Source organism: Nicotiana tomentosiformis, chromosome 7, assembly GCF_000390325.3.
Source record: "Nicotiana tomentosiformis chromosome 7, ASM39032v3, whole genome shotgun sequence".
Lineage (NCBI taxonomy): Eukaryota > Viridiplantae > Streptophyta > Magnoliopsida > Solanales > Solanaceae > Nicotiana > Nicotiana tomentosiformis.
The window spans coordinates 114,394,271-114,418,121 of NC_090818.1; the positions used below are offsets into that span (position 1 = coordinate 114,394,271).

The following is a 23,851-nucleotide window of genomic DNA, read 5'->3' on the forward strand; positions in this document are numbered from 1 at the left end:
TAAGGAAACCAGATGACTGAAAACAGCAATCAAAAAATAGAAGGAAATGGCCCGTAGCCCATCTGAAACTCACCCGAGGCCCCCAGAACCCCGTCTAAACATACCAACAGGTTCCATAACCTAACACAAACTCGCTCGAGGTCTCAAATCACATCAAACAACGTCGAAACTACGAATCACACTATGAATCGAACTTATGAACTTTCAAATCTTCCAACTTCAAAAACTCGCGCCGAAACCTATGAAATCAACCCGGAATGACGTCAAATTTTGCAGGCAAGTCCCAAATAACATAACGGAGTTGTTCCAACTCTCGGGATTGCATTCCGACCCCTATATCACCAAAGCTAACTCTTGGTCAAACCTCTCAACCTTCAAAACTTCAACTTTTTCAACTTTCACCGAAATGCTCCAAATTACACTACGGACCTCCAAATCCACATCCGGATACACGCCTAAGTCCAAAATCACCATTCTAAGTTGTTGGAATCATTCAAAACCCATTCCAGAGCCATTTACACAAAAATTCAAATTCCGCTCAACTCTTACCGCTTAAGCTTCCAAAACTTGAATCCTCTTTCCGATTTGACTCTGAATCATCCGGTAACTAAATTCGACCACGCACGCAAGTCAATACACATAATACGAAGCTGCTCAAGACCTTATGCTGCCGAACGGGATTTAAATTCTCAAAATGACTGGCCGGGTCGTTACATCCTCCCCCTCTTAAACAAACGTTCGTCCTCGAACGTGCCAAAAATCACCTCGATGTGTTCAAATAACTCAATACACATATCCAACATACACCCGCGGGTGACTCCACGTCACCCCAATTCACATAAGCCTAACGACACCATCTCAACTGTCATTTATCCTTTATACCAACACTGATAAGCCTTAGAGTCAAAATTCTTACCTTTCGTTCATCTCCAAAGGACCTGATTCTAAATCCATACCCGGTATCAGTCTCAACCAGCTGCAACAACTCATGCCTACACCCACAAGGTATGACCACTCAACATGACATGCCACACATAGGTCCATAATACACTTCTGATCACAATAGCTGCCCGTAATCAAAACCAGCACCGGCAATTAGCCTCATAACCGTTAGAACCCTGTTTCAAACCTCCACAACACTAACAACAATGCAAGAAACATGAAGACCTCTTAACTATACACCTGAATCAATAAGTCACAACTAACACCACCGGGAACACACCCCGCAAGCTAAAACTAAAGAAGCACAGAACGAAAAATGACTGAATATGTAAAGAGAAACACATAAGAGAAATATCAAACAAGCGCGACAGGCACAACTCTCTATGAGTACCATCCTACAAATAAATTTAAAAGGAAAAATTAAAGTATATGAACAAATCACAAGGGTCTCATCCTGATATAACTTCCACCGCGGCACGCAGCCCGGCTCAAACATATCAAATCACATGGAATCGCGAGCGTCTCACCCTCAACTCTGAATCACAAGTCGAATACACATCATACCAATGGAAATCTTCCACTAACTCAGTTCTGCCAATAATATCACAACACTTACTAAACTCTCACCCAGGTAAAGTATCAAATCACAAATCATAACCAAATTACTCAGGAATCACATCAAACCTACCATAATGGACAACAGAAATTCACTTCTAGCCTCGTAACTCTCAATAACGAATAAAAACAAATGATAGACACGGGCTACCAGTCATAGAATCTCCAACATAGGTAAACACGTAAGCAGAGTACTAATCATAAAACTCACCCCTAAATGAAGCAACAAATAAGGGAACTCGCCCCGATAAGTAGAACCAAAACAAAATATGAATGGTGCCCCTTTATAACAAATCAAAAGCATACTTGTATGACATCATCTGGCGTAGCGGCCTCAAGCCTACCATATGAAACACATCAACGGGCTGGGTCTCCCCCTCTTGGGCGCCCTCTACTCGCCTGAATACCCTACTATGACACATCTGTCCGGAGTCTGGACAATCTCTCACCATGTGGCTGGTATCTCCACACTCAAAGCAACCCCTCTGCTGATGTGGTTGTGGGAAATGTGCGGTACGGGTACTCTGAGACCCATGAGCATCTGAAACACCGTGCGAAGCCTGAAGTACAAACTGAATTGGCTGACCCACAAAACCTCTACCATGCTGTACACTACCTCAAAAATAAGGACCAATAGATCTCTCCGATTTATGAGGCCTCCTAGACTCCCTGTCCTCTCTCTCAAGGCCCCGCCTGTCCTCTCTCTCCTGATCCCACATGCCCTTCACTCGGCGAGCGATCCCTACCACCTGCTGAAATGAAACATTCGACTCTAATTCCCGAGCCATGCTGAACCAAATATCATGCCTGAGCTCCTTAACGAATTTGCACACACGCTCTCTAACTGTAGCGACCAAAGCAGGCGCATGTCTGGCCAAATCACTGAATCTAACGGTATACTCTGACACTGACATAGTGCCCTGGCGCAGCTGCTCAAACTTCACGCGCCATGCATCTCGAAGGGATAAAGGTACAAACTCTCTCAGGAACATCTCTGAAAACTGAACCCATGTAAGTGAAGCTGACTTGGCCAAGCTACCCAACTCATACACCCTCCACCACTGATAAGCCGCTCCCCGGAGCTGGAATGTAACAAAAGCAACCCCACTCGTCTCCATAATACCCATAGTACGAAAAATGCGGTGACACTCCTCCAGGAAACCCTGGGCATCATCTGTCGCCAATCCACTGAAAGTAGGAAGGTGGTACTTCTTGTACCTCTCAAGTCTAAGATGTTCTTCCTCAGATGTTACTGCCCTAAACACGGGCTGAATTGGTACCACAGGCTGTGTCGCCATGACACCTGGAACCTAACCAATATGAACCCGCTGCTCTGGAGTATGGGCGGCGGGAGTCTGAGCTCCTCCCCCTGTCTGTGAAATAGCTGGTGCAACCGGAATCAACCCCGCCTGAGCCAATGTAACAAACATGCTCAAGAACTGTGCTATGGTATCCTGAAGTCCGGGGGTAACAGCAGGCGCCTCAGGTACCTGTCCCCCTATTGGAGTTACCGGCGGCTCCTCAACTGCTGCTCTGGTGGATGCTCTAGCTGCGGCGCGTGCTTCTCTTCGGCCTCTACCTTTGCCCCTAGCGACATCTGCTCCGGGGGTACCGTCATCAGTAACTACAACTTGTGTCCTCACCATTTGTGAGAGAATGGAATGATAAAAGCTTCAAACTTCAAGATCAATAAACTCGCACGATAGGAAAGAAGGAAGTGAAACTGTCCTAATAGTTCCGTAGCCTCTCGAAGATAAGTACAGACGTCTCTGTACCGATCCGCAAGACTCTACTAAACTCGCTTATGACTCGTAGCACCTATGAACCTAGGGCTCTGATACCAACTTGTCACGACCCAAAATTTTCTCCATTGGGTATCGTGATGGCACCTAGTCTTAGGGACTAGGTAAACCTAACATTTACTGAATAACAACCATAATAAATAATATCTAACAACATTGAAATGGAATTCTTTATAAAAATTTACAATTCCCAAAACCGGTAGTACAAGTCATAAGCTCTACAGAGTTTGTTATAATGTTCTAAATACAACTGTTGGAAATAAAGTAAACAGTGTGAATAAAAATCAGAAGGTAGCTCTGAAGCCTGCGAACACAGTAGCAGTTTTACCTTGAGTCTCCACAGCAACAATCCGCACAACTAGCTAATGATCAACTGACTTCGAAAATACCTAGATTTGTACAAAAATGTGCAGAAGTGTAGTATGAGTACACCACAGCGGTACCCAGGAAGTATCAAGACTAACCTCAGTGGAGTAGTGACGAGGAACAGTCAAGACACCCACTGGACTAAATAACCTAAACAAATATGAGTATAGGAACAATAGAGTATGATATCTACATAAGGACTACGCGATATGGCTAACAATACATTAATTGCAATAAGAAAGGAAAACAACAAGTATCAGCAGAATACCAAAATAATGACACAGAAGGATGAACAGAAACGCAATATAAATTTGAAATCACAGATACATAAAGGACAAGTAATCACTCAACCACAATGACTGTTTTCACTTCAAGTTTCAGTCAATAAACTCCACAAGGTACCGAACCTCATACTATTCACAACTCACGGGTCCCAATACCTGAACCCTAACACTTGGCATCATGTGACCTCATTATACTTCATAACCACACTAACGACTCACATGCCAAATAGAGCCATTCTCACATAAAAGGCAAGTAAACAAGGGTGTGCATCTATACTCAGCAATATCAAGAAAACCTCTTAACCGATAAGAGTGCTCAACTACGTGTATGCTTGTGCAAGTGTCCTAACATGGTTCATGCTAGCTAGTAAGCATAGGAAAAGAAATGGACAGCACGTAGAATATTTTCTCACAACTTTCCACAAGATAAAGCTCACACAGGTAAGTGTACCACTACACAAATATCAACAACAATAATGCCCCCAGGCCATCACAAGTCATCACAAATCAATCCCTGACATAGCCCACCTTGTCTCACCACATGTGCAATAATAAAGTAAATGCCCGCTTTGTCTTACCCAATCGATTTGCTTGAAAAAACCACAAAGAATCGCTCAAAACCGAGCTCTACAAGTCAAGATATGATAAAAATGGTCTAACCCTCGATTTGGAAAATATATTTTGCTGCCCAGGTGTTTGTACATCGTGATCGCAGAAGAGGAGTTGCGATCGCCAAGAGGAAATGGCTACTGCCCAGAATTAGTGTTGTGCGATCGCGAACAAGCATGTGCGATCGCGAAGAAGGAAAATAATGGCCCAGGAACTGGGCTATGCGAACGCGTGAAGCAGCACACGAACGCGAAGGAGGGGAAAGCACACTTACGCATTCGCGGATAGAGCAGTGCGAACGCGTAGAGGAAATGGTCACGAGCTCCTAGTTTCTACTACGCGAACGCGATGGAGCGGATGCGAACTCGAAGAAGGCTTTCGCGATCGCGGAAGGAGTTATGCGAATGCGGAGAACAAATAATTCATCCTCCAAAATTACACTACGCAAACGCAGAGGAAGTGACGCGGACGTGATTAAGGAAACCAGATGAATGAAAACAACAGTCCAAAAATAGAAGGAAATGGCCCGTAGCCCATCCGAAACTCACCCGAGGCCCCAGGGACCCCGTCTAAACATACCAACAGGTTCCATAACCTAACACAAACTCGCTCGAGGTCTCAAATCACATCAAATAACGTCGAAACTATGAATCACACCATAAATCAAACTTATGAACTTTCAAATCTTTCAACTTCTAAAACTCGCATCGAAACCTATCAAATCAATTGGGAATGGCGTCAAATTTTGCAGGCAAGTCCCAAATAACATAACGGATCTGTTCCAACTCTCGGAATTGCATTCCGACCCCGATATCACCAAAGTCAACTCTTGGTCAAACCTCTCAATCTTCAAAACTTCAACTTTTCCAACTTTCGCCGAAATGCTCCAAATTACCCTATGGACCTCCAAATTTAAATCCGGACGCACGCCTAAGTCCAAAATTACCATTCTAAGCTGTTGGAATCATCCAAACCTAATTCCAGAGCCATTTACATAAAAAGTCAAATTCCGATCAACTCTTACCGCTTAAGCTTTCAAAACTTGAATCCTCCTTCCGATTTGACTTCGAATCGTTCGGTAACTGAATTCGATCACACACGCAAGTCAATACACATAATACGAAGCTGCTCAAGACCTTATGCTGCCGAACGGGACATAAATTCTCAAAACGACCGATCGGGTCGTTACAATTCCTTTCCTTGTACATCACATCCACAAAGCATAAACTCTGAGTCTTCCCAATACCTATGAATCGATAAGGTGGAATATAGCACACATTTATCAATTTCTCTGCTCAAATTACCCCTAATGTTTCATTATCTTAGTCACAAATAATCCAATAATGCACCGATAACCTACCCACGGGAGATAAACCACTTGTGGAATTCCATGCCAATATCTTCCAACAGCGCTGCACTGGTTACAACTACTACGTAATCAGTAAATTCTCTTGAACCCATACTCGTCCACCAACTGTACAAGCTTGTTCCTTCCCCGCTGACATCAACTGAAAGTTCAACAATACCTTCCAAACTCAAAGTTATGTTGCATCCGTAACGATAATCAAATCTTCATACCCCTCTTTATTTTAAGCAAACTCCTCTCTGCCATATTTAATCTTTCTCTGTACAGTAACCACCATTCCAATTATAATCCGCGGACCTAGTCACTCTCATTATGCCTTCCAAATCGCTCAAATCTTCCTCAATATACGTGGCTATCCTGCCACACAATCCATATGCTACTCTGCCACTCCCACTTCGGTCAAACCATCTCCTTTAAACAACTTCTCGACCTCCACTCCTCATACTCGACCTGTTAGTAACTCATCTACCGCTAGACACCTCCCGCCATATTCTTCCTCATACTTCACTGCCCAAATGTTGCCTCAAATCAAATCCATACCTGTAGCACCCGATCTAATGAATTGCTAGCAACTCTAAACCTCCTAGAGATCATCTTTATCGAGCCATCAACACTAGAAACACTCATTTGATGCTGAAACCGCTACACCCCGCTATCTCTGACAACCGCTTCTCAGGTACCATTTAACAACACCCTGCCCCGAAGGCAAAATCAAAGAAGGCCATAACGTCGGTGAACCATAATGCGTTCAAATAAGGATGATGACACCGCATCACAACGAAAATTCCACCACGCTCGAAGATACCAAGTCTCGTTACTCCATCAACCAAAACCTGAACATCTATTGTCTGATTGCCTTTCCTTTGCTGGAATTAAATGCTGAATCTCTAAATAATGTACTGTGAAATCCTCCTTCCGAGCCATTCACTGTCGCGATCCATAAATAAGCACTCTACCATTACACCAACACAGTGCGATAACAACTCATGAACAACATAACAATCTGTGCATAGACTCAAAACCATAGGAAGTACATATACTGAACTAAAACGACAGAAAACTCTATCACAAGGCCACGATAATAGCTTGCCCGAACACGCAGGGAAAAATATCTTGCACCACGTTGCAGTATTAGTACCACTACTCGACGTCCAACTGACAACAAGCGTTTCACGTCGCATAAGATTGAGTAGGAAAGAAATAAGGGCACAAGCTTCAATGGAATCAAACTGCACGATGAGGAAATCAAGAAGGGAAGTGCTCCTAACAGCCCTGTAGCCTCTTGAAGATAAGTACAGATGTCTCTGTACCGATCCGCAAGACTCTACTAGACTTGCTCATGACTCGTGAGACCTAAGTGAACCTAACGCTCTGATACCAAGCTGTCATGGCCCAAAAATCCACTATAGGTCGTGATGGCGCCTAACACCGTCGTCAAGCAAGTCAACAGTGATTGATCAATTTAATTACTCATTCTAGTACTTTAAAAATCATAATTTTTATTAATTAGATAGTGTGAAATAGAATTTATAGAGTGAATGATAATATTTACACGAGCTAAAATAATGAACAACCCGTAGAAACCTCTAAAACTCGGTGTCACAAGTGCATGAGCATCAACTAGAAAATATAATAAAATACAACATCTGTCCGGAATACAAATTAGACAGGAGAAATATAAATAACTCTTATAGAGACTCTGCAGGCTGCGGATGGTAACATGAAATGCAGATCACGGTAAAGTCCCCGCAATAGCCGCCCTTCTACGCCCAAAAGACCACCAGACATATATGTACCGGCACAATAAGTGCAGCAAGTGTAGCATGAGTACGTAAATCAACGCGTACCCAGTAAGTATCTAGCCTAACACCAGAGAAGTAGTGATGAGGGGTCGACATCAATACTTACTAGTGGTCCAATAAGACAGATACAGTAGAAGTAAACAAATGTGAGTCAGGAGAATAAACAAAATAACAAGTATAAATACGTGGTAAAATTTTCCTCTCAGCAATAACTCAAACTCTCAGCTAGTATTTACCTCCTCAATCGGAGTATATGTAATAAACCTCACCAGACAGGTCTCCACAGTTCAAATTAGGAAAACTCACAGATATACTGCCTTCTTATCAATTATTACGCATGATTTCATAAGAGTATTTTATAGAAATGCCGAGGCGTACGGCCCGATCCATCATAATATTGTCGAACCATAGACACATCTATTGTATTGCCGAGGTGAATGGCCCGCTCCCATGAGAGTATTGTACATAATCCTGTCGAGGCGTACGGCCCGATCCATAATAATGTGCGCACTGCCGAGGGTCAAATGGAACGAACCATAGATGTATCTATCCTGCCTAGGCGAACGTCCCGATCCCATTAGAATAAGAAGCTTTGACGGGTCCTCAACCCCACTCACGAATAGTCGTGTGAGTTATAGATTTTAAGGGAACTTTTCGATGAGAACACATAATGCGGGAGAATTTCCTAAGGAGAGTACAACTATTCTGCGGCTTATCATGAAGCTCGTCAAATCTCTACAATAGCAAGTCTATTACTCTACACAAGTCTAGTCTCAAGTCGTAATGTAAAATAAAGGAATTTAATAGGCAAGAGACAACTCAAATAGTACAGTTATAGAATGGCGGGAACCTAAGTCTGCCCGGACATAACATGAATCTAGCTACGTACTGACTCTCGTCACCCCGTGCGTACGTAACCCCCGCAACAAGTAGCACGTAACAAACACATGACCTAGGGGTAGTTTCCCCCTCACAGAGTTAGACATGAGACTTACCTCACTCCAAAATTCCATAACCGGCTCCAAAGCCTCACTAATACCTCAAACCAATGCCTGTCGATCCAAAACTATTCAAACAATGTGCAATCCAATCAAAATAAATTCTAATACCCATAATTAATCAATTTAAACAATTTTCAACTCCGCTCAAAAAATCGCTAAAGTCAACCCTCAGGCCCACGTGCCCGGATTCTGAAATTTTTTTAAGATAAACCTTACCCATAACATTACTAACTCAAATATGTAATTTATTCTTAATTCCATTTTTAAAATCGTGGTCAAAATCCAAAATTATAAATTCTAGGTGTTCTACCAAAATCCCACAATTTTCCTAAATTTTCCTCCTTAAATCCACATATAAACCTTACATTAAGATCAGTACAAGCGGAAAATTACTTACCTTGTGTTACATGATGAAAAACCCAAGAACCGAGCTCCAAAAAACCCAAATGAAAATGACGAAATGACCAAGTTCGATCCCCTTATGTTCTGCCCAATTTCAGCTTCTGCGAACATATTTGCGCATCTGCGGCCTCGCTTTTGCAAGCCAAAATGAGCATCTGCAGAGCACACTGCCCAGCTGAGACCTCGCATCTGCGGAAGCGTTTTCGCTTCTGCGCAAGCGCTTCTACGATGGCCAATCGCGCATCTGCGGACCAGCCACTTCTGAGTCTTCATTTCTCGCTTCTGCGATTCCGCAGGTGTGGGAATATCTTCACACCTGCGACCACTGCCTTGTCCCTTCCCATTTTTCTTCTGCAAGCTTGACCTCGCTTCTGCGATGTCGCTTCTTCGACCAAGACATCGCAGAAGCGATCACACTAGATGTTGCCCAGCTTTAGCATTTCTTAAGTCCAAAAACCAATCTGTTTTCAATCCGATTCGCACCCAAGACCCCCGGGACCCCGTCCAAATATACCAACGCATCCCAAAATACAATACGAACTTAGTTGGAGCCTTAAACCATGTCAAAAAATATCAAAATCTTGAATCGCGCCTCGAATCAAACTTATAAATTTTCAAATTTCCAAATTCTATATCTTGTGCCGAAACGTATCAAATCAATCCAGAATTACTTCAAATTTCGCACACGGGTCATAAATGGCATAATGAAGCTATTTCAAGGCTCGGAACCCCAAATAGACATCGATAACATTAAAATCCACTTCAAACCAAACTTATGAAATTCTTAAACTTTTAAAATGCCAACCTTCCAAAATAAGCGCTGAAATGCTCCCGGGTGATCCGATACTCAACCCGAATATATGTCCAAGTCCGAAATCATCATACGAACCTATTAGAATCGTCAAATCCCTATTCCGAGGTCGATCACTCAAAAGTCAAACCTTAGTCAATTTTCCAACTTAAAACTTTCGAAATTAGAATTTTCTTTCCAAGTCAACTCCGAACTTTAAAAAATTTAATTACGACCACACATACAAGTCATAATACCCGAAGTAAAGCTACTCAAGGCCTCAAACTGCCGAACGACGCGCTAGAATTCAAAACGACTGTTTGGGTCGTTACAGAAAGTATCTCATCTAATTTGAAATAGAGGGAATAACAAGCTCCTTATATAACATATATTGAAATATTTTGGCAATTGTAACATAAAAGTTAAGTAAGGAATTTATACTTATTGTCTTTCCCAAATTTCTTGTGAAAAATAACTTTAATTATATAATTAGCAATTTAAAAATACATGTGCTATATTAAACCGTAGACTTATTATATTAGATGCAAATAGTAGATGTGTAATTATTTTATCTAAGTCACCATGGTACATACTAAAAATCTTTTATCAACGTTTTCAAAATTTTAAATTCACAATAAAAATAAAAAACTAAAATACTCAATTTCTTATTTAAACAAATTATTTTATTTTCTTATAAAAGTATTTTAGATATTTTAAATGATTAAATATTTTTAATCAAATCAGACTTACCTTTAATAAAAGGAGAACTGACTATAGACACATATAGAAACTAAACATTAACCGAAAACTGAAGAATTTTAATTCTGATTTTTAACATGTATTTCATATTTTGATTCCTTCTAAAAGAATATTAACATACTATCCATTCGAATCAATCAACAGTAAGCAATTCAATTTTTAGTCATGCATTGCTCACATAAGAAGGCAACTTCCGGATACATCGGGACGTAGAATCTATGATCTTTTAAAATCTTGTATTCATAGAGCTGGATACACGCACAACGCACGTACCAAAAAGCTAGTCATATTAAATACATGTTTCTTTTTAATAGGAACACACTAACACTTATTCCAATTCTCATAGTGTAGGACCTATAATGGAAGCTCTCCCTGTTAGGATATACTATAAATCATGCGTGTTGTTATAGTACTCTTTATGGAACAATTGTTTATTTATTTATTCAATTCAATAAAGTTTTATTTTAAATAGATCAGGTATTTGTCTGTGTGTTCGTTGCTTATATAGTAGATGATTTAGTGTATAGAGTTTAGCTTATATACGGAAGATTAGATCATTGGTTCTTATAAGTCAAAAAGTTTATGTTCACAATCTAATGATGGAATTGGATAAACCATCGGAATGGTTGTAGCACAAGATTAAATATAATTTATTTTGACTATGAGAGTGGTTTTAATTCCGACTTTTGTGCTAATACATTTTGTATGTAGTGAACGGATCAAGTAGAGATAAGTATTTTATACAGACTTAATAAAATAATTTCTCTAGTCCATTCAATGTACTTATACTCTTAATCTTGATATAATTATTATTAGTTGTGTGTGTCATTTATTATTTTGATTTATTAAAAGGCGAGATTCTTTCGTGGGTCAAAAAGCCTCGTAAATTGGACAATAATAATATACATTGGCGAAGTAATAATTAGTTGATAGAATCCATGTCTCGGCTTTTGAGATTGATGATACTCCTTTATGAAAGCTTATAAGTTTTCATGTGTAAACCCGACCGCTAGATTTTGTATCCGATACATGAAATAAGTTAAACGAAAGTCTAAAGGAAGTAATCAATAAATTAAATTGTCAGTAATTTAATTTGATTGATTAGTATCTGAATCTTAACATGGGAGTTAAGTAAGGTTTTATGGAACAATTTTGAAATTAAACTAAGGAGTGCAATTACGAATTTTTAGTGGAATAATTCATAATTTATTATGGTAGAAATTAATTTCGAACTTCGAAATCAATTCCATAATAGGGAACCTTGTTAATTAAATTCTGTGGTCCCTATTGTGTCTAAATAATATGAAATAAAGAAAATCTTTCCTTAGTGGAAGAAGAAAACCTAACAGGTTTTGGAAAAGGGTTTTAACCTAAAAAACGTGGCTATATATACTCCATACAGGGCTGGCCGTTTTGGCACTGGTTTTTACATGTTTTTCCTTGAAATTTCGCCCACCCGAAATTCTCTCTTTCCGAATATTATTTGGGTAACACAGTAGAAGTCTGTGAAATATTTTTGCTGAGGTCGCGATCTTGGTACTCTGGAACTGGAGATCGAGATTAATCTGCTTTGTTCACGCTTCAAGAGGTAACTCGAATAATCTCTATATGTGCTAATTGTTTAATTTATACTTGAATATGATACTGAATTACTTCCGCTGCGATATATAATCCAATAATTGGTATCAGATCATACTCACGTCTAATTAAATAATTAGGATAAGCATAAAAAGAAGCATCTTGTTAATATGCAAATTTTTGAATTACATGCAAAGATTATTTTTCTGTAAAACTGCACTGTTATGAGCATGAATATTTATTCCGAGAATTTTGATTATTCTAAAATTTAGGTAATATCTGTTTATTGTTGATGATATTTGATTAGAATAATCTGAAAATTTCGTTAATCCAGAGAAAACCCAAAAGCTACTATTTGGCCAAATTGGCCAGACAATCGGAGGTCAATATGTTGACGGACTCCGTTTTTCGGGGTTTTGAGGTTGTTTAGATGGTGTTTTGGGCGTTTTTCTAATTTTTTGGAATTTATTTTAAATTTCTTTTTTGTTGTATTAATCCAGTGGTGATAGGGATCATTTCCTATGGACTCTAGGGTTAAATTCTGGTGATATAATGATTTTACACGTTGACATAGGTCTTCTTCCATATCGGATAAACTCATTATAGATAATCACTAGGTTATACTAGTTGTTGATTACTTGTATTTACTCTCCATCTGAATATGCATGTTGGTTCAATGGGACTAGTCTATTGAATGTTGACATTCACTTGACTTAAATTAACAGTTTACTCTCCATCTGAGTATGGCCTGTTTAAATTCATGGAGTGAATAATCTGTCATTACATATGTATATTGCAAGAATAACTCTTTTTCCATCGAAACTTGTTGTTCAAGGTGCATGGATTATACGTGTGTAGTGTGTTTTGAATTTTAATATTCAATAATACATGACTGATTTTGATCTATTTATTTAATTGTCTCTTAGATTAACTATGACTGCTTTCAATCCCCTTACTGCTATTCTTACTCAAAACAAACTTGAGGGTCCGAATTATGTTGATTGGAAACGAAACTTAGTTATTGTCCAAATTGCTGAAGAGTACAAATTTGTGCTCGATGAGGTGTGTCCAGAAAAAACTGGAGATGATGCTATGGATGATGAACAGAAAGCTTACCAAAAATGGGTTAAGGCTGATGAGATGGCGCGGTGTTACATTCTAGCATGTATGTCGAATGTTCTGCGACATCAGCATCAGTCTATGGAGTATACTTATGACATTCTGGAAAATCTCAAAGAGATGTTTGGAGATCACAATCGTGCGGCTAAGCAGACTGCCATGAAATCTCTTCTGAATACCAAAATGGTTGAAGGTTCATGTAATGACCTGAACGGTCGTTTTGAGCATTTACGCTCCTTTCAATTATTTGAAGTCTTGAATAACTTCCTACGACGTATTATGACATGTGTGAATTGTCGGTTTTGATTTTAAGGTATTTCAGAGTTAGTTTGGAAGAATAAATTTCATATTGGAAGCTTAAGTTAAAATACTTGACCGGATGGTGACTTATGTGTAAACGACCCCGGAATATAGTTTTGATGATTCCAATAGCTCCGTATGGTGATTTTGGACTTAGGAGCGTGTCCGGAAAATTATTTGGAGGTCCGTAGTGGAATTAGGCTTGAAATACCGAAAGTTGAATTTTTGGGACCGGGGGGTTGACTTTTTGATATCGAGGTCAGAATCCAATTATGGAAATTGGAATAGTTTCGTTATGTCATTTATGACTTGTGTGCAAAATTTGAAGTCATTCCGGATTGATTTGATGTATTTCGGCACAATATATAGAATTTGAAAGTTCAAAGTTCATTAGGCTTGAATTGAGGTGCGATTCCTCATTTTAGCGTTGTTTGATGTGATTCAAGGCTTCGACTAAGTTCGTATGATATTTTAGAACTTGTTGGTACATTTGATTGAGGTCCCGAGGAGCTCGGGTGAGTTTCGGGGTGGTTTCGGACCATTTCTAGGCCATTCTTAGTTGCTGGTTTTTGGCCACAGAGGTATGCATCGCGATCGCGAACAATTGGTCGCGATTACGAAGAGCAATTTTGCTGTTTGGGCAGTGTGAATCGCCATCGCGGAAGCCTTTTCGCGATCGCGTAGAACAAACTTCTGTTGCACTGACCCGACTTTGGAAGCTTATATCTCGCAATCTATAAGGAATTTGGAGATGATCCAAAAATGAAAGTTGTAGATCTTTGTGTTTAGTTTATATAAAGATAAACCATTTGTCATTTGGAGTTGTGTACAAAAAGTTATGATGAACAAACTATAGGCTGTCTGGAAAGAGTTTGAAAATTTTCTGTTGCACAGGGCTGACTTTAAAAGCTTATATCTCGGAATATCTAAGGAATTGGGAGATGGCCAACAAATAAAAGTTATAGCCCTTGGTGTCTAGTTTTCAGAAAGCTAAACCAATTACAATTTAGAGTTTTGTACAAATAGTTATGACCATTATATTAGAGGCTGTCTGGAAGAGATGGGCATTTGTGCTTCGCGATCGCGAAGCATTTTCCGCGATGGCGAAGAGTAAATGACTGGGCAGAAGATAAAATCGTGTGTTTTTAGTTTCTTTCTTCATTTTCGGATTTTAGAGCTCGGATTGGGCGACTTTGAAGAGGAAATTTTTCACAAAACTTGGGGTAAGTGTTCTTGACTCCCTTGTGATTATATTCCATGAATTAATCTTCGTTTTCGGCGTTAGATTGTTGATATTTCAAGAGAAATCAGAGAAATTTCTACAATTTCATAAAAATAAATTTTCGAGATTTGAATACCGATTCGGAGTCGGATTTGAGTGAAATTAGTATGGTTGGACTTGTAATTGGATGGGTTATCGGATTTTGTGAGTTTCGTCGGATTCCGAGACGTGGGCCTCACGGGTGATTTTTGAGCTAAATTTTGGATTTTTGTGGAAAATTAGCATTTTCTTATGAAATTAATTTCAATAAATTTTATTGACTGAATCGAATTAATTGTGGCTAGATTTGAGGTATTTTGAGGCAAATTCATGAGGCAAAGGCATACCGGATTAAAGAATTACACGGTTTGAAGTAAGTAACACTTCTAAACTTGGTTCTGAGGGTATGAATTCCCGAATTTGATATGATATGAATTGTTTGGAGGTGACGCACACGATAGGTGACGAATATGTAGACGTGCACCACCGAAAGTGTGTCTTGAATAAATCCTGTGAAGTAGTAAAACTAAAGAATCATGTTATTATCTGAACATGTGACACTTGATAGAGGAATTAAGCTGAGGCTAGTAATAAAGATCATGTTTAGGCTATGTGCCAATATTTTTGGACCCATGGAGTTGTGATGATGTTGAATTAATTATTCTAAAATATACATTTCATACTCAGTAATAATTATCCATTGTGAGGATATTTATGGGATTGAGCTGCGCAACGCAGCAGGCCATTTGGCTTTATATATGTTATTATTAAATGGATCGGGGTTGCCCGCCTGCAGCAGGCCAGAATGAATTTATACATTATTATTGTTCTGGATCGGGGCTGCCCGCCTGCAGCAGGCCTTATAGGCTTTACTATTTTATGGATCGGGGATGCCCGCCTACAGCAGGCCTTATAGGCTTCGTTATTATACGGATCGGGACTGCCCGCCTGCAGTAGGCCATATTGACTTTGTATTACGCTTGGGCTGAAGGAGCCCCTCCGAAGTCTATACACACCCCCAGTGAGCGTAGATGATCATTGATATTTGGGATGGACTTCCCAGGGCATGGACTTGCCTTACTTATTTGTATTGTAATGAGTTATGTGGACATGGATCTTGTCAGTATCATTTATATTTAGGGATAAATTATCCCAGGGCTAGATTGGCCTTATACGGTACTGGGTGACTGATTATCAGTCGATGTGCATATATATACGGGTTGGAACACCCCTGGGCTGGATTGTCCATAAACAGTACTAAGTGACCGGATAATTTGTGACTAGTATGTACTTGAGGTCTTTCTACTGAGATGTCATATGACTCATATCATGCAGTATCAATCTATTTCACTTGTACTGAGTTTACTGTTGAACTTGAAAGCATACCTATATTTATGTACCATTATTTTTACTGGACTGTACTTGCGGAGCTCATCATTTCTTTCAGCCCAGAGGTTAGACTTGTTACTTATTGAGTTAGTTGTACTTATACTACACTCTGTACCTCATGTGCAGATCCACGTGCTTTCGGACACGGAGATTGTTAGATTTCAGAGTACTATTAGTTGGAGACTATCAAGGTAGTTGTTTGGCGTCCGCTGACCTTGTCTCTCTTTCCTTCAGTTATGTACTGTTCTATACTTTCAGACAGAGGCTTTTTATCAGTCAGATATTGTATTCATATTAGATGCTCATGTACTCAGTGACACCGGGTTTTGGGAGTGTTATATTTAAAATTTGAGATTTCTTCCGCTGAATTTAACTATTTTGTTCTCAAATTTAAAAGAAATGGTGGTTTATTGGGATTTTTCTTTTGGCTTGCCTAGTATTGAGATAGGCGCCATCACGACAGGTGAGATTTTGAGTCGTGACAGTTCACCTGTTAGGGACTATGTTCTGAAGATGATGAGTCTTCTGAATGAACTGGAGGTCCTTGGAGCAAACATTGATAAGGATACGCAGGTTGAAATGATCCTGCAAACTCTGCCTGTCAGTTTTCAGCAGTTTTGCATGAATTATAATATGAACAAAATGGATTTGTCACTTGCAAAATTGCTGAATGAGCTGTAGTCGGCAGAGACTATTATCAAGCAACAAGCTCCAACTGTGGTATTGAATTTTAAGGTAGGTTCTTCTTCTAAGCTGAGAGGCGACAGAAGAAGAAAAAGGCTCAAAAACCCTCAGTTGGTGGCGCAACTGCTGGTGTGAAAAAGGCTAAAGGCAAGTGCTATCACTGCAAGAAGCCTGGGCATCATAAGAAGCAATGTCCGGCTTATCTGGCTAAGCTGAATAATAAACCAGGTGATTTACATCTGCTTGTCGTTGAAACTCTTTTAGCGGTTGTTTCTACCAATTCGGGAGCCACTAATCATGTCTGCACTTATTTGCAGGGGTTTCAGGTAATGCGGCAGCTAAGTAGAGGAGAAATCAATGTTTATCAAGCATATGGTTCGGCAGCCGCATCTTTAGCATTAGGAAATATTAGTATTTTGTTTGGTAGTGATAGAATATTAGCTTTAAAGGACACATTATATGTACCTTCCATTAGAAGGACTTTAATTTCGGTTTCTAGTGCTATGAGAGATGGTTATGACATTAATTTTCATGATATAGATAAATGTGTTATTAGTCATAATAAATGTTATCTCTCTTCGGCTACATTGATTAATGATCTTTTTATTGTTTATTATATTCCTAAACCATTGCAACATAAAGAACTGAATTATATTGATTTACCAAATAAGAGAAAACATTCTTCTGAATTGAGTGAAACATATTCATGGCACTTGCGTTTGGGTCATATAAATCTAAACAGAATTTTAAGGGTGGTTAAGGATGGACCTTTGAGTTCATTAATAGTGGAGGCACTATCAACTTATGAATCTTGTTTAGAAGGAAAAATGATAAAACGAAATTTCTCCTCAAAAGGAAATCGAGCAAGTGATAAATTAGAGTTAATTTATCCTGATTTGTGTGGTCCAATGAATATCCAAGCAAGAGGTGATTTTGAGTATTTTGTGACTTTCACAGGTGATTACTCAAAGTATGGATATATTTATTTGTTGCGTCGAAAGTCTGAATGTTTTGAAAAGTTCAAAGAATTTAAGACAGACTGAAAAGCGACATAATAAATATATCAAGACACTACAATCTGATCGTGGTGGGGAGTACCTCTCTGCAGAATTTATTAGTTACTTATCAGAATGTGGAATTACCTCTCAATTATCTGCATCTGGAACACCACAACAAAATGGTGTAGCTGAAAGAAGAAATAGGACTATTATGCAAATGGTTAGATCAATGATGATTTATTCTAGTTTGCCTTCGTCCTTTTGGGGACATGCCTTAGAAACAGCAAATTACGTTATGAATTTAGTTCCTTCAAAGTCAGTACCTTTGACCCCTACAGAATTGTGGACTGGGCGCAAGCCTAGTCTGCAGCATATTCAAGTTTGGGGTTGTCCAGCACATGTGCTAAAAGGGAAAACAGATAAATTAGAGGCGAGAACGGATGTATGTGTGTTTGCGGGTTATCCAAAAGGGACGAAAGGTGGTTTATTCTATTATCCTAAAGAAAAGAAGGTAATTGTTAGCACAAATGCCAAGTTTCTTGAAGATGACTATTTGATGAACCATGTTCTTAGAAGTAAACTTGTTTTACACGAACTTAGAAAAGGAATGAAAACTCGGTCATCTGAAAAATAAAACGACCATATGCAAACCCCGGAAGTCGATTTTGACATACTATTGCATTTTAGTAGTGGCAGAAATGGCAATAGATTTGATGTCCCGCAAGAACAAGTACCCGAAATCATACTACAACAAAGTAGTGGGAGTTATGTTGAGCAAACTGCACAACAGGATGAAGTTGTTGATATCCATGTGGATAGCATGGAGACTCAGGTTCCTGATAATGATGTGGTTCAACCACAAGATCATAATAGTGTAGTTGTAACTGATGTAGTGTGTAGTCGTAGTGGGAGAGAAATAAGATAGTCGCTTCGTTATACGCTCTTGGGAGAATCATATAATAGGATCCATGAGGAGCCAACTTCCGAACTTGTCAATTACGACCAAGCACTACATGATAAAGATGTTGATAAGTGGGTTGCTACTATGAAATCATAGATAGGGTCTATGTACTCTAATCAAGTCTGGGATCTTATAGAATCACCTGATGGGGTTAAACCCATTAGATGTAAGTGGATCTATAAGAAAAAAAAGAGGTGTAGATGGAATAGTGCAAACTTTTAAAGTAAGGCTTGTAGCGAAAGGGTTTACTCAGAAAGAAGGGATCGATTATGAGTAAACTTACTCGCCGGTAACCATGCTTAAGTCTATTAGGATTCTCTTATCCATTGATGCTCATTATGATTATGAGATTTGGCACATGGATATCAAGACAACTTTCTTTAATGGAAGTCTTGATGAGTGCATCTATATGATGCAACCAGACGGTTTCATAGAAAGTGGCAAGGAACATATGTTGTGTAAGCTTAAAAGGTCCATTTATGGACTGAAACAGGCATCTAGGGCATGGAACACTTGTTTTGACAAAGCGATTAAAACTTTTAATTTTGATCAATGTCTTAAAGCGAGATTCTTTCGTGGGTCAATAAGCCTGGTAAATTGGACAATAATGATATACATTGGCGAAGTAATAATTAGTTGATAGAATCCATATCTCGGCTTTTGAGATTGATGATACTCCTTTATGAAAGCTTATAAGTTTTCATGTGTAAACCCGGCCGCTGGATTTGTATCCGACACATGAAATAAGTTATGCGAAAGTCTAAAGAAAGCAATCAATAAATTAAATTGTCAGTAATTTAATTTGATTGATTATAAGTATCTGAATCTTAACATGGGGAGTTAAATAAGGTTTTATGGAAGAATTTCGAAATTGAACTAAGGAGTGCAATTACGAAATTTTAGTGGAATAATTCGTAATTTATTATGGTAGGAATTAATTTTGAATTTCAAAATTAATTTCTATAATAGGGAGCCTTGTTAATTAAATTATGTGGTCCCTACTGTGCCTAAATAATAGGAAATAAAGGAAATATTTCCTTAGTGGAAAAAGAAAACCTAACAGGTTTTGGAAAAAGGATTTAACCTAAAAAACGTAGCTATATATACTCCATATAGGGCTGGCAATTTTTTTATTGGTTTTTGCACGTTTTTCCTTGGAATTTTGCTCACCCGAAATTCTCTCTTTCCGGATATTATTTGGGTAACACAGTAGAAGACTGTGGAATATTTTTGTTGAGGTTGCGGTTTTGCTACTCTGGAACTGGAGACCGAGATTAATATATTTTGTTCACGCTTCAAGAGGTAACTCGAATAATCTTCGCATGTGCTAATTGTTTAATTTACACGTGAATATGATACTAAATTACATCCGCTACTATATATAATCCAACACTCCCTCTATCAGATTTTCCCTTTCTGATATTAATGATAGAGAAATATTCTTATCCATATTATCACACTCCTTGATGATCAGACATGCTTTTTTATGTTGTTGGAGAGTCAAAACTTACTAAAATGATCGCTTAATATCTCTACACATCTATGTAATAACGAGCGAGCATGTTACTCGTTGCGAAAAGTATAACGTCCCAACTTATTCTACAAGATAATCTGCAAGCTGTAGTACAGTTGCATCATAACAGAAAACGACTGTGTTTCTAATTATATCGTCTGCTATTCTTTTTACAGGTAGAGATGAAAAGTTTGGGAGGATAACAATCAACAAACTTAAAGCCTATGTTACCCCGACTCAATAAAATGTTATCGCACTCATGTCGGGTCCTTTAAAAATATACTATTTTTGAGGATCCGACACATACCCACTGATATTTTCGGAAAGCAACATTTTCGGAAAGTTCGAGTAATATAGCTTAAAGCATACATGTCTAAGATAACATCATGATATAACTTTTCATGATCAAAATAATTAAATTTTGAATTCTAAAATCTTGCTTATTTCTTCAGTACAACATATTTACATTACCAAATTAAAGCTAAACAAATACTCTAAAAATCTTCTTCTTCGCAACCGTGATGTGTATGTGAGGGGGAGAACTCAAATGATGAAGAACTTTCTGATTCAATAATCAGTTCAAAAAATAAATCGGACAAGCGATGAGCTACATCCTCTGGAGCAAATCTAATAACATGAGCAGAATGTCTCTCTTTTACTAGTGCATCTCTATATTTATTGTAAAATTCTCTATACACTGGGAGTATTTTTCTCCCGATTGATATTTTTAAATCATCGCGGAGTTTACTATCAGGTACGACGCAGATTGAATGCTTCCGGTGCGCCTCCGCAAATGACGAATTAAATCTCTTGAAAATCCCCTTCACTTGATGGGGAGCCATTGCTGTGCTCGGCTCTTGCGGAAGGGATTCAATGACGTGGCTCCATCCTAGCCGCTCATAGTTTGACGCAAATTGTTTGACCTTTTCCTCGAGTTTTGCTATCCAATTTTCGCCTAGCAAGTACTTGAGATTTGATGTACGGACTTTTACGACGATGTATTGGAGATTGTTGGCTAAGAAGAGATACGCTAGGAATACGTCCTTGTAGTGCTTCGCTTTGCTATCGAGTTTGCAGAGAAGAATTAGAATCAGCCAAGCGAATCGGAGTGAGATCGCCGGTGCCGGAGATTCGTTTGAATCGGAGATACCGAAGTATGATTCTGGCAACGAAACTTTCGCCGGCGGAGGAGCCTCGGCGAGGATATCAGAGAGTACATTGCTGAAATCAGCGAGTAAAATGATGTAATTCATTACATCAATTGTGAGATGGTGGACTCCACCACCGGCTACCGGCGTTTTTGAGGATTCCTTCTGTAGAGCAGTTTCAAATTCAACTAACGCCGTCCTTATAGATTCGCCGAGCTTGACGAGTGACGTCAATGCTTGAGATCGGATAACGTATTCTGAATCGGAAGAAAAAATAGCTTCAATCTCCGGCCAATGTTCGACGATGGTGGTGTACATGTCAAGTAGTCGGAATACTTTTTCCGGCGATTTAATATTCTTACTGTTTTTAGACAAATTTTCTGGAAAACTAAACAGAATCATGGCTCCGTCTTTTGAAATTTCAGTAAAACACGACTCTCTTATTGCATCGTTAGATGCAAAGACGTGATCGCATAGAATTCTCTCTCCGTTGAACAATGTTTTCATAGCTATATTCACTGCGTTAAGCCAATCCTTGATCTTCAGATCTAAAACTTCCCAATCCATTTTATGAACCTGCGTAGAACTCAATTTCTCAACTCCGAGTCTGTAAATGGCTTCATCAATAATCGATTTACGTATCACTTTGTAAATCTTCACACATTCTTTTCCATAGCCAGAAGAGATCATGCACTCTGCTATCAATCTCAAATCCGCCATTACAACACTAGAAAAATCCTCAACTTCAGAAATAGACTCACCCCCAATTACACGATCATCATCCTCCGCAACGTTAAAATCGGATGTACTCGAAACAGTCGAAGTACGGGAAGAGACGGTAGATATGGATTCAGGATCCAAATGAGCTTTGTTCATTGAGAGAATCTGGTAAAATTCCTTCTGGAGTCGTTTCACTGCAATTTGCATTAGAGATTGAGCGCGAACAAGCTTATCGGATTTCGAATTCTCAGTTGAATGAAAGTGCATGGCCTTTTGAAGATTATACACGCACTTGATAAAATCCTTGGCTTCTCTTCTATTCTCATAGAAAAGAGAAGTCACTTTGGCGAAGGTAGTGGTGTTAGGGTCCCATTTCATAATCATCGGCTCCGCCATCTCCAGGGTCCGATCCATAACCGAATCGGAAAAACTCGGCCGCGAAGGCGAAAACGAGAAACGCGAAGGGGAAGAGAATTGAGAAGTAGATGGAGAAGTACTATCAGTTGTTGAACGCTTTGGAGAGCAACAAAGATTTCTCATGTTTTTTCTCCGCATATTGTCTTTAATTCACAGGTATTATCGAATTGTTTATGATTAGTGTGTGAAAGAATGAAGAGTTCAGCTCTAGGTTTGAAGATTTATGATCGGTTTTAATGGAGACTGAGAGGGTGTATATATAGAGGAATATTACAAAACGAGTTACTCCTTAACTAAATTTTACAATATTATGTCATTTACTTTTCCAATACATATAAAGTTAAACTCATACAAAAATAGTCATTGTGCTACGACTTTGGAATTGAAAAACTCTTTTTAGTGACTCTTCCCTTTTTTTGGTTTTGCCAGGTGAATTCAAATTAGTCAGATTGTTAAAAGAAATACCCCCTCTCAAATAATTTGTCATCATTTTTAAAAATAGATATCTAAATTATTTTTTATTTTAGAAATCAAAACAAAATTAATTTTTTTTTCCATTTTACTCTTGGTAGTAATTGTTCTTGAAGATGAAAACAACATAATTCAATGAAAATAAATTACTTATATCTTAAGGCTAAAATAGTTTTAAAAAAATCTTTCTAATTAATATTTTTTTAAATGCGTATAAAAATGATTTAAGACCATAGTCTTGGACTTTGGAAGTCAGGCATGGCTGACACGTGGCAGACATGTAGGATTACTGCGAAATGACGCCTCTTAAAGGTCAACCTAATTAAAATATTTAATTCTAATGAGGAAATTTAACATAATTGTGAGCTAATTCAAACATTTTTGGCGTTTACTATATATAGTTTTGATTATGCTACTGCTGCTAGTTGGACGTGCTGCTTTTTCTTGGAAACTGATAGAAGGATCCTATTCCCACGTGCCTTGTTTAACAAGAATTTGAAATATTCGTATACATATTTTTATGTATTCTAATGTTGCATATGTATGTCTCACTC

General features: G+C 38.6%; 1 protein-coding gene across 1 annotated transcript; it reads right to left on the reverse strand.

Moving 5' to 3' along the window:
* Positions 1–20,864: 20,864 nt before the first annotated feature.
* LOC104094787 (exocyst complex component EXO70H1-like) lies at positions 20,865–23,025 on the reverse strand. The gene has a single exon (XM_009600784.4). The coding sequence runs from the start codon at positions 22,962–22,964 to the stop codon at positions 21,036–21,038; it is 1,929 nt and encodes a 642-aa protein (XP_009599079.1). The 5' UTR covers positions 22,965–23,025; the 3' UTR covers positions 20,865–21,035.
* Positions 23,026–23,851: the final 826 nt, after the last annotated feature.

What these genes read in the sequence shown, in the direction of transcription:
- LOC104094787 (XM_009600784.4), bottom strand. Translation starts at nt 22,964, where the DNA reads ATGCGGAGAAAAAACATGAGAAATCTTTGTTGCTCTCCAAAGCGTTCA.